Here is a 12,909-nt window from a genome sequence, read left to right as displayed (position 1 = left end):
CATAACATGGTGGGAGCACACTACTGTTGTGTAGTGTCAAGCCTGAAGGTGGCATTCCCACAAGCCTCTCTGTGTTTGAAAATGTGAATGCCGATGCTCTGACCTGTCTGTCTTTTCACATTTCTAGGATGCTGACAGACAGCACCAAGAGGTGATTGCAATTTACCGTACACATCTTCTTAGTGCTGCACAGGTAAAAAAAAAAAAAAAAAAGAATACTCTTCCTCCTTTGGAAAAGATTTCATTTCATTTGTATTTTCATCCTAAGAGTCCTTTCCATTTTATTTTTTAAAAATTCCGGTGTCATTAACATGCAGTGCTGTATTAGTGTCAGATGTACAATACAGTGATTAAGTAGTTCCATACCTCATCTGTGCTCAGCACAGCCGCACTCCTCGATCCCATTTTGGAGAAGACCATTTTTTATTTGCAAGTACATTTATGAGAAAGTCATTGATGTATAAAGTAGTTGTACCCCATATGCTTATTTAAAAATAATTGTGTTTCTTTTAATCATGGCTGTGTATCTCCCAGCAAAATTTACAAAGCTATATGGTAACACAACATCTTCAATTTCGTGTTCTCTCCATCTGCTTGTCACTCATTTTATAGACCATTTGGCAGCATCTGATGGCGGCCCGTGCTCGTGGCACTGCTAGCTGGAGATAGCGTCTTGACAGCCATACCTGGCTCTCAGCTCAAGAAGTGAAGGACTTCACTGTTTCTCGGGAGTATTTCTTGGACATGTAGTACTATAAAAGTGCAAAAATGACAAAGTGTGCACAAAATTGTAAGAATGTAAGGAAAAAATTGGTTCCGGTAGGAGATTACCAATAACATTTATTTATTGAGGCTTAAACTCAGTGAAGCGTAAGATTAAGAATTCCCTTCTTTGGGGGTATAATGAGAAAGCTTTTTTTTAGAAGGATAAGAAAATGTTTGACATATGAAGAGTGCCATACTTAATGCTCTGTAGAAATCCTGTAATCAGCATCTCCAAAATTCTCAGAATAGATTTTTGAGGAAGATGTATTAAAAGAGACAGTGTTAGAATGGCGGGTGAGATATAACAGGACTTGGTTAGAATTTGAAATGTCAGTCCACGTGGTTTTTTTTGTTTATTTGTTTGTTTGTTTGTTTTAAAGAGGTGTTGAGATGAGAGAAAGCTTCAAGAAGGTCATTTTTTAATAAAAGGAACCAGGTGAAATAATAAAAAGGAAGAAACTTTACAGTGTCAAATTCTTAAAACCAAAAAGCCTTCCTTTTCTATAGGAGATAAAGGGGTAACAAAAGGAAAAGAATGGATTATGGTATGATTGGCTACTTTCTTTTGCGGAGCTAGAAGATGAGCTGAGATTTCACAGTACCATTGACGCGTGAACAGTGGGAGGCAGGGGAGCCAACCCTGCAAGGTCGAAAACTCCGCATATAACTTTTGATCCCTCCAAAAACTTGGCTATTAATAGTTTATTGTTGACTGGAAACCTCCCCAATAATATAAGTAGTCAATTCAATTAATATACATTTGCTATGTTATATTTATTATATACTTATTATATACTATATTATAATAAAGTCAGCTGGAGAAAAAAATAGTATTAAGAAAATCATAAAGAGGGATGCCTGGGTGGCTCAGTTGGTTGGGCGGCTGCCTTTGGCTCAGGTCATGATCCCAGGGTCCTGGGATCGAGTCCCACATTGGGCTCCTTGCTTGGCAGGGAGCCTTCTTCTCCCTCTGCATCTGCCTGCCTCTCTGTCTGCCTGTGCTTGCTCGCCCTCTCCCCCTCTCTCTCTCTGATTTAAAAAAAAAAAAAGAAAGAAAAGAAAATCATAAAGAGAAAATACATGTATTTTGTATTAATATCATATACATATGCAATATGATATTAATAAAAAAAAATCTGTGTCTGTATGGAGCCATGGTTCAAACTCCTGTTGTTTAAGGGTAAACTGTATATTGCGGTTGTTAGAGAGGACAGTTGATGGATAGCGGAATGGGACTTTTAGGAGGGAGAGGGTAGAAAAGTGTCGAAGATGTGTATCAGAGAGGATGAGGAACTCATTCAGGTCTGGTATTGGCCAGAAGAGGAAGAGTGTGCCTTCGCCGAGAGACACTGCAAACTAGCGAGCCTTTCAACTTTGTCTAAAGTCTGCTTCCAAAAGTTGAAATTCTACTGACTCCTAATGAAACATAACAAAAACAACTGGCATCTGAAATAGTCTTGCCTTCTGGCATCATAAAGTTAACTAAGAAATTCAGTTTAGTCAACTATGGCTAATGTTTGAAATTTAAACATCCTGCTGTTATAGAAACAGATTTTGGAAGCATAACTTTTTATATTAATAGGAAGTGTTATGCTAAAACCTGTTCAAGTGTTCAAGCAAAGAAAAAGGGGAAGAGGGTGTTGTAAGCTTACCATATTGACTCGCATTTAATCAACCTCTTGCCATCTTTTTAAGTTCAAAGTGTTTCTTCCTAAATATAAATGGCTAACATACATATAAAAAAGATCTCAACCTCGTCAATAATGGAGAAATGCGAATAAGCAAAGGAGGTACCATTTTTCACCAAGGGGATTGGCAAATACTAAACAAGATGATCGTCTGGAGTGTTGGCCAAGGTGTCTGGGAAATTGGCATTTATACCCTGTTGGTGGGAGTGTAAATTGTTACAACGCCTGTAGGGGAAGTTTTGTAATGCTTAGCAAAATTAGCAATTGAGCCTGCTTTTTGAACAGGCAATTAGGAATCTGCCTGTAAAGATGGGTGACACCTTAAATGGGCATCACTGCAGGACCAAGTAAAGAAATGATGATATATCCGTAAGTGTTATTATCCAATAACTTAAAATAATTAGGGATACAGCTGGGGAAAGACTTTGTGACATTAGGTGAAAGGGCAAGTTGGAAAATCATACATGTGATCCTACTTAGGATAAGAATATAAGTTTGGGGTCTTTTTCATTAATTACTTTTCTAATTACAAAAACATTTCTCAGCAGGAGCAGGAAAAAAACTTAACTTGTAGCTGACTTTGCTTATCTACAATTCATGCTGCCCCTATTATCTGAGCCATTGTTAAAAAAAGAGAAAGAGAGAAGTTTGTCCATCTGTCTTCTGATAATAAGTGTTAAGAGCAGCTGGTTTCTACTACTTTTAAGCTGACTTTCTTTCTTTCCATCACACAGCTCTGCCCTCCTTCCAGGAAATCCTTTAGAATATCTGCAATGATGAGGCTTTAGCATTTGGTGAATCACAACCACTTAGGCCCTGTTTCAAAGCCTCGGGCTTTAGAATTCTTGTGTCCGTGAGGATGACATAAAATATTTCTGCCTTTCTTCTTTCTCTCCAGGGTCACATGGATGAAGACGTGCAGGCGGCCTTACTCCAGATCATACAAATGAGGCAGGGGCTCGTGTGCTAAAGGCAGTCCCGACCAGCTGGGGCGTGCTTTAGCTGCTGGTGCTCAGCAGTCCCAGTACAACTCCATGGCCTTCCTCAGCTGCCTTGTGCTGGTTACAGTTGAAATAAAATATATTTTGTTTCATCAGCAAGTTTCTTTTTTTTAAGATTTTATATATTTATTTGACAGAGAGAGATCATAAGTAGGTAGAAAGGCAGGCAGAGAGAGAGGGGGAAGCAGGCTCCCTGCTGAACATGGAGCCTGATGTGGGGCTTGATCCCAGGACCCTGAGATCATGACCTGAGCTGAAGGCAGAGACTTAACCCACTGAACCACCCAGGCACCCCAGTTTTGTTTTGTTTTGTTTTTAAATTAGATGGGTATGTTACTGAGTTTTTCCCTATCAGTTCAACTCTTATATTCTATATATGTTAATTTTATGGTCGGGCAAACAACCTAACACTGACTCAGATGGGCTATGTATTTTTAAACTGTTGAGTCCGTAATAAAGTACGCCACCTTCATAGGGCCATATGAAGAGGGGTCAGACTGAAATAATTTTTAAAGATTTCTTTTAGAGAAATTAATTTGGTAAGTGGCTCAAAAGATCTTTCTGGTCTTCAGCTAAGCCATGAGACCGAATGTGATTTTAAGGAATGCATCATAACTTGGCTGGCCAAGTTGCATTTTTATTGAAGTAACTTCATGAGTGCCTTTGACTTGTTTTAGAGGTACAGATTTTTTTCTTCTTACCTAGTAACTTTTATACCCCTTTAAATACACTTCTTTTTATAAAGCGGTGTGCAGTGCTAAATTACATTTAGATTAAAAACAGGCAAGGGTAGAATGTATCAGGAATTTATATTAAAATGGCCTCATAATATCCACAACAGCATTTTAATTTTCACTTGTGATTTCTCTTGCCATAGTATTTAGAGAACTATGATAAATGGTATACTAGATTTTTCAAAGTGTCAAAAATTATAGGCTTTTTTTAAGCAACTACTTTGACATTTGCTACTATAGTAACCAAACACTCACTATACACACATCCTCCAAATGCTTTGTACTTACTTATAGGAAAATTGCACTAATGAAATTAATAACGTGCAGTTTTCCTGCGAAATTAGAGAACAGATTTTAGAAAACATTTTTCAGGTTTTAGGTGAAAGGGCAATAATAAACCGTAAGAACGTAGCTCACAAGGAAAAAAATAAAATAGGCCATGTTTTAGTAAATATTGTAACCAACCATTTTTATTAACTATATCTCATTAAGAAGAGTTTATGTGTTTTGCTATTTTGTTTACCATTCAGATTGAAGATTACTAATTTGACTGTTAGCAAATAAACTGAACAAATGAATCCTTTCAACCAAGTTTTCTTTTCATCACAAAATGTGCCTTAGCAATAATCTTTGAACATTCTGGACCAGATTTCTTATTTATTTATTTATTTATTTATTTGTGCCCAACGTGGGCCTTGAGCTCACGACCCTGAGATCAAGAGTTGCATGCTCCACTGACTGTGCCAGCCAGGCACCCAGATTTTCTGGTTCCAATTTTGTATAGTAACAAGGACAAAGAGCCATCAAAATAGCTTCTTCCACCAGAAACCATCACATTTCTTCAGTGTAGGAACAACAGTGAAAAGTCAGAATTGGATTTATTTTTTAATTCTTTAGATATTTTTTCATGTAAAATTTGGATTCTTTAATTTTCATATTTAATGTTGTCTTTTGGCACGAGTTCTGTTTCATCGGTTTTATTTAGGTCTCCTTTGAAGCTCTAAAGTAGAAAACGTCCCTTACTGAATAGTCACATTTCAGTGCTGCATTTTCCTTAGTAGAGCTGGGAGGGAACCTCATGTGTGCTTTATTTTGTCACCAATCACCAGTAAAATGTGGAATATTGTTTTGAGCATCCTCGTAAAAGGTTTACAAGGTCATTTATGCCATGTGCCACTTTGGAGAATTTGGTGTAGAGAACGACGGGGTCCACCGGTGATGTCGCCCATTATTAGTCCACCACATGGAGGAGCAAGGAACCCCCTTGAATTAATCCCATGTTCTCCTTCACCCATCTTTTGATATCAAAGGCAGAGATAGCCTTTATGACACATGACACTGAAGGCTGAAGCTTTTTAGGTAGTAAACAGTGGAATGTACAGAGTAGGTACATGCTGGTCTCTTCTGTTCTGTGTTCAGAAGAATTAGGACAACGAAGATCAGTTGTGCTGAGATGTGAGTAGGGAAAAGTCACAAAATTCCTATTGGGGCACGTTCCTTTGTTGAAAGCTTTATTACTTTCCCACTGTTTCATTCTTACCATTCCTGCTTCATTGGGAAAGCTCATTATTTTTGCCAGAGGATCCATGTTATAAAGAACTTTTAAAGTCGAATATTCATTCAACAAACATCTTAAATTGTAATATTACAGTGACTTATTCACTAGCTAAACCTGCGCTGTTCTAAGACTCCAGGCGAATGTAGCTTCATCTTTCTGATGGCTTGCTTTTTATTTCCAACCTTTGCTCTTGACCCTAGCCAGATATTCCATGGTTTAAAACTCTTAGGTGTTGGATCTTTGCTGCTTTAGGGATCTTGCCGCTTCAGAACACAAGTGCATTACCAGCTTTCCTCAAACAAGCACCTAAAAACTTCTACACATGCTTCTCATCTACCTGAAGGGTTCCTGTTCTTGGTTGACTTGCTTCAAAGTAGAAAAGGGAAGGTTCATTTTTGGTGCCCACGATGACAAGGCCTATTGGTGCCTGCCCACATAAAGCTGAAGCTTAGGCAGCAATGGCCAGAAGCTTCTCTTGATTTCTGCTTCACCACAGTGGGAGACAACTACTCCTTGCTGCCTCTGCATTCTCCTCATCACTGGACTCTGCAGCCTCGCATGATCTTTTTTCTTCTCACAAGTTCTGTGCGTCAAAGTAATGGCGGTACCTCTGGCACCAATATAGGGACAGAGAGAGACTTGCCTGTGATGAGCAGGCAAAAATATGGCGGCCCACGCCTGCCAGAGAAGGAAGAGCCTCCGCCTCGCTCCTGGCTGCTGCATGCTGTGAGTGATACTCCGCAACGATGACGTTTCAGAAAAGAGGAAAAAAATGGCACCATCAAATATGTATATGCAAAATACAACACAGAAAACGGGCATCTCCGCTCCCTTCCATTCAGCTGGGGAGTCTTTGTTGTTGGAAGTTCTTTCCCAGGTTTGGGCCTTGGTGCCTTGAAACATGACTGCCTAGATCAGACCTCTCCAGGTAAATCGTAACCTGCAGTCTGAGCACGGCTTAGGTCTCTGGCCACATGTAGGGGCCTCCACCTTGCAAGAGACATGATGGTAGAGATTAAAAAAAAAAAAAAAAAAAGCCCGGAAGCTGCAGCAGGGGTGGCATTCCAGGGCATGGAGCACCGAGTGCCATCGTGGTGAGTGTTACTGGTCATGTGGTGTCGCTTATGCATTAGAGGCTGGGTTCATTATTTATACCCGCAGGAACAAACTTCGGTGAGGGATGGATTCAACCAGAAAGGAAAGGTTACAAAAATGTCATATGTAAATGAGAAAGAGCCAAGACTTGTGAGGATTGCTTCCCCAGTAGCTGTGTGTGTGTGTGTGTGTGTGTGTCTGTGTCTGTGTGTGTGCACCTACATATACTTATGTTCTACTCCATGAAATAGTAGAAGAGACGTCGGTAAAAATAATGCCCATTATAATTGCTATTTGGTCTCAAATTGTTGTACTGAATGGGCCTGATTTTTATATTTTAAACAGCTTTGCAGTTTGTTTTTCGAGATAGCGGTCCTGGGAGTATTCTGAATTCAGGAAAGAGTTTAGAGAGGTTATTGCCTTCTTAATAATTTAGAGCTTCTATTGCTCTGCCAAGTCAGAAGATTAACATTTAATAGGAAAAAAATTATATATCTTTAATTCCGTCACGGCTATTAGATCGGATGGATTTTACATTAAGTGACAAAGATGTTGAGCATTTAAGGACCATTAAGCTACAGGACTCTTTTATTGGGTTCTGACGCCTCTGAGTCCAGGTCCCACAGCGAAGAGTATTTGTGTCATAGATACAGAATGCATTAAGGACGAGGAAAAGGGCATACATTTTAAAAGAAAAGAAGCTGTGAAAAAAGAGTGATTTTCCACGTTGTGAACAGCTACCATACAGATTCAGTGTGACTTTAATTAGTTTTGTTCCTCATCAAGTGGCCGCCTCAGAGGCTACGAGACGATGGTGAAGGGCACTCTGAAAGTGGGACTTGCAGGAAATCCAACTCCCTGGGCATCCCCTCTCGATAGCCCACTTTGAGAAACTAGGTTTCCAGTAGTTTTCAGGTCACTCGAGATCATCAAGATTTTAAGTTCAAAAATGCCTTATCTAGTGGTCCTTAAGGACAATGAAAGGAAACAAAAGAGAGAATTTACTTCTAATACGCATTTACTTTTTTTTAGTAATGCCCAACTTATCAAAGAGGGGATCCACTCCTGAGAAGACCCATGGGGATAAAGTCCGCGCCTTCCTTTTAATTAAGTGCTTGTAACATACCTCACGTTATGGTCATTAAAGCACGACAAGCAGTATCTTAAGCATTAGAAACGTTTTTTACTTGTTTCTCCGCCGTGCCTCCTGTCCCATTTCCACCTCCAAAACCCTGGGAGAGTAAAAAAGCAAAAAAGATAACAGGGAGGATGTAGGAATGGAGTTCATCTCATGCGTAACTTTTCCTCCTTGAAATGTCCAAACAAATGGTGTGATTTTTCTTTCCTGCTATTCTAGGCTGTTTTTAATTGCCTCCGACTAAAGTGGCACCTTATGGGCTGCTTCAGAAATTGTCTTCAGGATTTAAAAATGAAGCCCATTCATATTCAGTCTTCCTGCTAAAATCTGTTAAGCCAAAATAAAAATGACTGCTCCTGAGATTTTGTTTTCCTCATCCTTGCTGCAAACATTGTCTCACAGGAGCTGTGCGTTCCCATTTATGCACAATTACAAACTCTTCTCTAAGCAAATGGAGAGGCCCGAACGATCACGGCAGGGCCGCCAGCACCAGTCCTGAGGACCGAAGCCTCCGTGCCTCTATCAGATAAAGGGGAGCTGCTCTCTTGAGCTTGGAGCCTCTTTTTTTTTTTAAAGTGAATTGTTCCAGTTGGCCTTAATCCCTAAGCAATATGGCTCCCTGAAAACCATCTTTATTCATTCACACCAATTGACGTTTTAAGAAATTCCTCCAGCTACTGTTCATCTAAGTCTAAATATATCTGTTAGAGTTGAATGCGTTTAAGAGGATTTGCAATCTGTGATTATCCAAAATACTATTCATTGTCAATATTTTTGGTGTGCCATAGCCAATCTTGTTATTATAATGTACATAACTACTTAACGGCAGCAGAGCCCAAATACATCACAGCAATCCGGATAACCTGAGCGGGGGCTTTTCTCCTGTCGCCTCGCTACCGCTCCAGCACTGCTCGTGTGGTTCTGAGCATCGGAAAGAACTTAATAAGCTCTTGCTCCCCTTCCAGACCCTTTTGGGTAATCTCGCCCTCATGTTCTAAGTAGAGAGCAGTTACCAGGACGACAGAGAATTTGAGGAAGATTTAATTGTGATCTGATGTCTAACCAGCATAAAGAGCTGGTGCCTCGAATTTACAATTCGAGGTTCCCAAGCAAATGTCAATATGCACATTTATTATTTTTGCCCAGCCTCATAACAAAAAGGAAGTTAAGGTGGCTTGCAGTGTTTCCCTTAATATGGGAGAGGAGAAGGGAGGATGTAAATACCAAAAGGAGAGGAAAGATAAGCAGCAGCTTGGGATCCAGAACTCATGACAGAGACACCGTAATATACCGCTTACTTTTCTGGAGCTGCCTCGATGTGACTCAACTTCCTAGCAGCCACTGCAAGGACTGAGCATCATGGATGGGAACATAGCATCTGTTCCCTAGAGCGCCGCTGGCCCTGGTGCTCAGGTGGGCCAGTCCGTCCCCCAGAGGGTCAAGCACAGCCGGTGGTGTTCCCCTCTGGTGTTGCCCCAGAGGGAATGTGTGCTCCCTCTGGGGCACATGCAGGGGGATGGTAGTGTGTCTTACTTTCTAAGTGCTTGCATCAGACTGGATGGTAAGCGGAAGCTAGTTTAGGATAATATTTTTGGTTTGTAGTCGTTTGTAGCTGGTGAGATGATGGAGTCAGCAATAATGGCCCACATTTGTGGTCCATTTGGGTCCATGAAGAAGAAGGTTTTTTCCTCTCCTCTTATTCTCGATCCCCAGTGTTTCTATTATAAATGATTTTTTAGTTTAAAAAAAACAACATGCTTAGCTCCCCATCATGTACTAACTGGATAATTTTAGGGGAATAATAAAGAAGAAATCACATTTTAAGGAATGAAGAAGAAAATTCGCAGCAGGTAGAAGAGGACTTCGTCCTCAGTTGAACTTTGCTCACCCCATCTTCGTAATTCCCTCTAAACTATTATTACGTGTCACAGAGTCGTCCCTCCCCCTCTATCTTTGGTGAAGATTTCTTCTTTAAAGTGTACTAAAAAGTGGACGTTCACTGTTCTCTTGACCACTCAACATAAGAACCGTCTTTCTGTGTTTAGGAAATTATCTTATGAACCTTAATGAGATGAAGAGAAGAGACATCTACCCACTATAGAGGCTAAAAATGCCAGATGTTTGCTTTTCCCTGGCATCTCAGGATGGAGACACATGACCCAGGCCAGGTCATTTTGCCAACTGTGCCCTCAACTGTGGGGCACTAAGTGATGGTAAGAGGCAGAGGTGATGTCTTTCCAGTAGCTGGGACAGTTTGGTGTGCTCCAAGATCAAGTTCCTGGTGCAGAGATGGAGGGGACCCAAAGATTAGCATCTATTGCTTGATTGGGAAGGCTGCTGTTTTCTCCCCAGACAGACTCTGCTGTATGATTTGGAAGCTCTGTCTGTTGGGCCCAAGCCTGGTCTCCTGCCTTCTCTATAATTTAATGAGCTAGCCTAGTACATTCATAATAAATAATAAATCCCCTATTTGGTTAAAACAGACAAGATTAGTTTCTGTGTCTTACAAATAAAAACTTGAGCTGATATAAAAATTTCCCTCTTATCTCCAAAGCAACGTATATTCAATTTAGAAACTAGGAAAATACAATCAGGAAGAAAGGAGAACTCAAGTCGCCTCAAACCCCGATATCAATATTTTTAATGCTTTGGTGAAGTATCTTTTCTAATACCATTGTATATATTCAGTTCAAGGAAGACCGTGCTGTCGAAAAATAATGATACAGGATTTCGGGAGGGCACTTTCTGCCTTGTCCAGGGAATCCAGTATATAGTCTTCCTACCCTTGTCTTAAGAGCTTAGGGTTAAGAGTGCTTAGTCGGATTGGACTGTGTGGGCTGGAATTGCTTTTAAGCCCCATAACTAATGAAAGGATCACTTACAAAAGGCTGGCACCTCTTTGCTGTGTAGGTTGACAATTTTTTCCCTCTAATGTTGTCATTTGTGCTTAACTTTGTTTTTTCTCCCACTCAGAAGTTTAAATTTTGTGTAGAAATTTGGCCATCTTTTGTGGTTTGTGACATTGGTGTCATGCCTTAAATATCCTTTGCCAACACAGAGATACACATTTTATCTAGTGCTTTTATGGTATTATTAGTTATATTAAATACACAATCCACTCAGAATTTGTCTTAGGATATCATGTGAGCTAAAGATTCAGTTTAATTATTGTTTATATTGCTACATAGTTTGATTAATTCAATTACCTTTTATCTTCAATGCAGTCATTTGCATTTTCGCCACTGATTTCTAATGCCACCTTGGGAACATACTAAATTTCTATCTGGGGTTGTTTTTTTACTTTTTGTTCTGTTTCGTTGGTCTACCTATCTCTTACCTCCACTTCAAAATCTGTATGTTCTTTCAAGTTCCAAATCTTTCAGTAGTTGCTCTTAGGGGGTGGGGAGAGACAATCTTGGGTTAAATAGGCAGGGATTTGGTGGGACCTATCAGTTGGGGATTGTCATTATGGAAAACTCTGTTCTTTAATGTAGACAAGGAACGGAATGTTCGGGTTAATGAAGAATTCCTGTAAATAAACAGTTGTATTGAAGTAATTTGATTTTGACTTTGAGAATTCATAAGACCTGTCAAGACCTTATGGTGTCTCAGGGTCATCCGCAACACCACACACACATTGGTTATCCTTATGCTATACATACAGTAATGTGCTCATTAACAGAGTCTGAACAGAATATTGGATAAAATAGAATTGACTATATTTCTTTTTGGATGCCAGGAGTGAAATGAGTACTAGGGTCCTTGGAGACAGAGGACAAGTCTATCAGTTTGCTCTGTAAATTACCACATCCACACAAAGCTGATGAATGGACTTGGTGAGTTAGACCCATTACAGAACGCTAGCTAAACAATCATAAACAGTTGGTGGGAAATTTAGAGAGCCAGTTCCCAGAGGAGGGAAAAGTATCTTTCTATCCTGCTAGGTTCCAAATAGCCTCCTTGCAGGCGAGTCAAGGAGACCTGTTTGGATTTCTATAGTACACCACAGAACAGCCCTGCTGGTGCCCAGTCTTCGAAGCGTAATCTGTACATGTTTCCCACGTTGGTAGAATTGATCGTATTGGAGGAAAGCAAATGAAAGCCCATACAAGGGCTGGTAAATGAGGGAGTCAGGACATCTGTATCTTCCGTTCAAGCCCAGCGGGGTCCACGTCACTGCCCTCACCGTCCTGGGCTTTCGTGCCTCTTTGTTTTCCCATTTTATCCCATCACTTGAAATGATCCCCTACTCTATTTCTTGCCATTATAATTCACCTAATTCTTCAAGGAACATCCCCAAATCCTATTTCCGGGCCGATTTCAAGGAATCCCCTTTTGGAAGAATCTTACTTTTTTTTTTTTTTAAAGGTTTTATTTATTTATTTGAGAAAGAAAGAACACACAAGAGGGGCAGAGGGAGAGGGAGAAGCAGGCTCCCTCTCTGCTGAGGTCCTGGGCTCCATCCCAGAACCCTGAGATCATGACCTGAGCCGAAGGCAGACACTTTGCCAACTGAGCCACCCAGGTGCCCCTGGAAGAGTGTTAGTCTTTCCTTTTATTCTGAACTCAAGATATTCATAAAACATTTCTTGAGTACTTGCCATGTATCTGAAAGGCGCTGTCCTAGTTGATGGGGCAGATATCAATTTCGTACGGCTGCTCTGACAAATTACCATAAGCACAGTGGCTTAAAACAACAGAAATTTATTCTCTCACAGTTTGGGAAGCCAGAAGTCCAGCATCCATTTTATTGCCTTTTTATCTCCTAAACCAAAGGATAAACTGCTGGGCTTAGGGATACTCAGAAAACTTTGAATCCCTCCAGTCCTGGCTACCCTAGCCCAGAAGCTTCCACTTGGATAAGCGAATGTACAGATAAAATAGCAAATGAAAATGATCTGGAGAAGAGATGCGTGAACAAGATGTACTT

The 12,909-nt window shown here is 40.3% G+C and overlaps 1 protein-coding gene across 2 annotated transcripts in view; it reads left to right on the top strand.

The window, feature by feature from the left end:
• Positions 1-3,549, top strand: part of UACA (uveal autoantigen with coiled-coil domains and ankyrin repeats) — an 86,854-nt gene extending 83,305 nt beyond the window's left edge. For both annotated transcript variants that reach the window (XM_059371944.1, XM_059371945.1), the window contains exons 18-19: positions 128-193; positions 3,352-3,549. In XM_059371944.1, coding sequence (XP_059227927.1) covers positions 128-193; positions 3,352-3,423 — 138 coding nt within the window. In that variant the 3' untranslated portion in view covers positions 3,424-3,549. The remainder of the gene's footprint in view (positions 1-127; positions 194-3,351) is intronic.
• Positions 3,550-12,909: the final 9,360 nt, after the last annotated feature.

The sequence above is a fragment of the Mustela nigripes genome, chromosome 13 (assembly GCF_022355385.1).
Source record: "Mustela nigripes isolate SB6536 chromosome 13, MUSNIG.SB6536, whole genome shotgun sequence".
Taxonomy (NCBI): domain Eukaryota; kingdom Metazoa; phylum Chordata; class Mammalia; order Carnivora; family Mustelidae; genus Mustela; species Mustela nigripes.
Note: the sequence above shows the minus strand (reverse complement) of the source record. Positions and strands in the feature narration are given on the sequence as shown.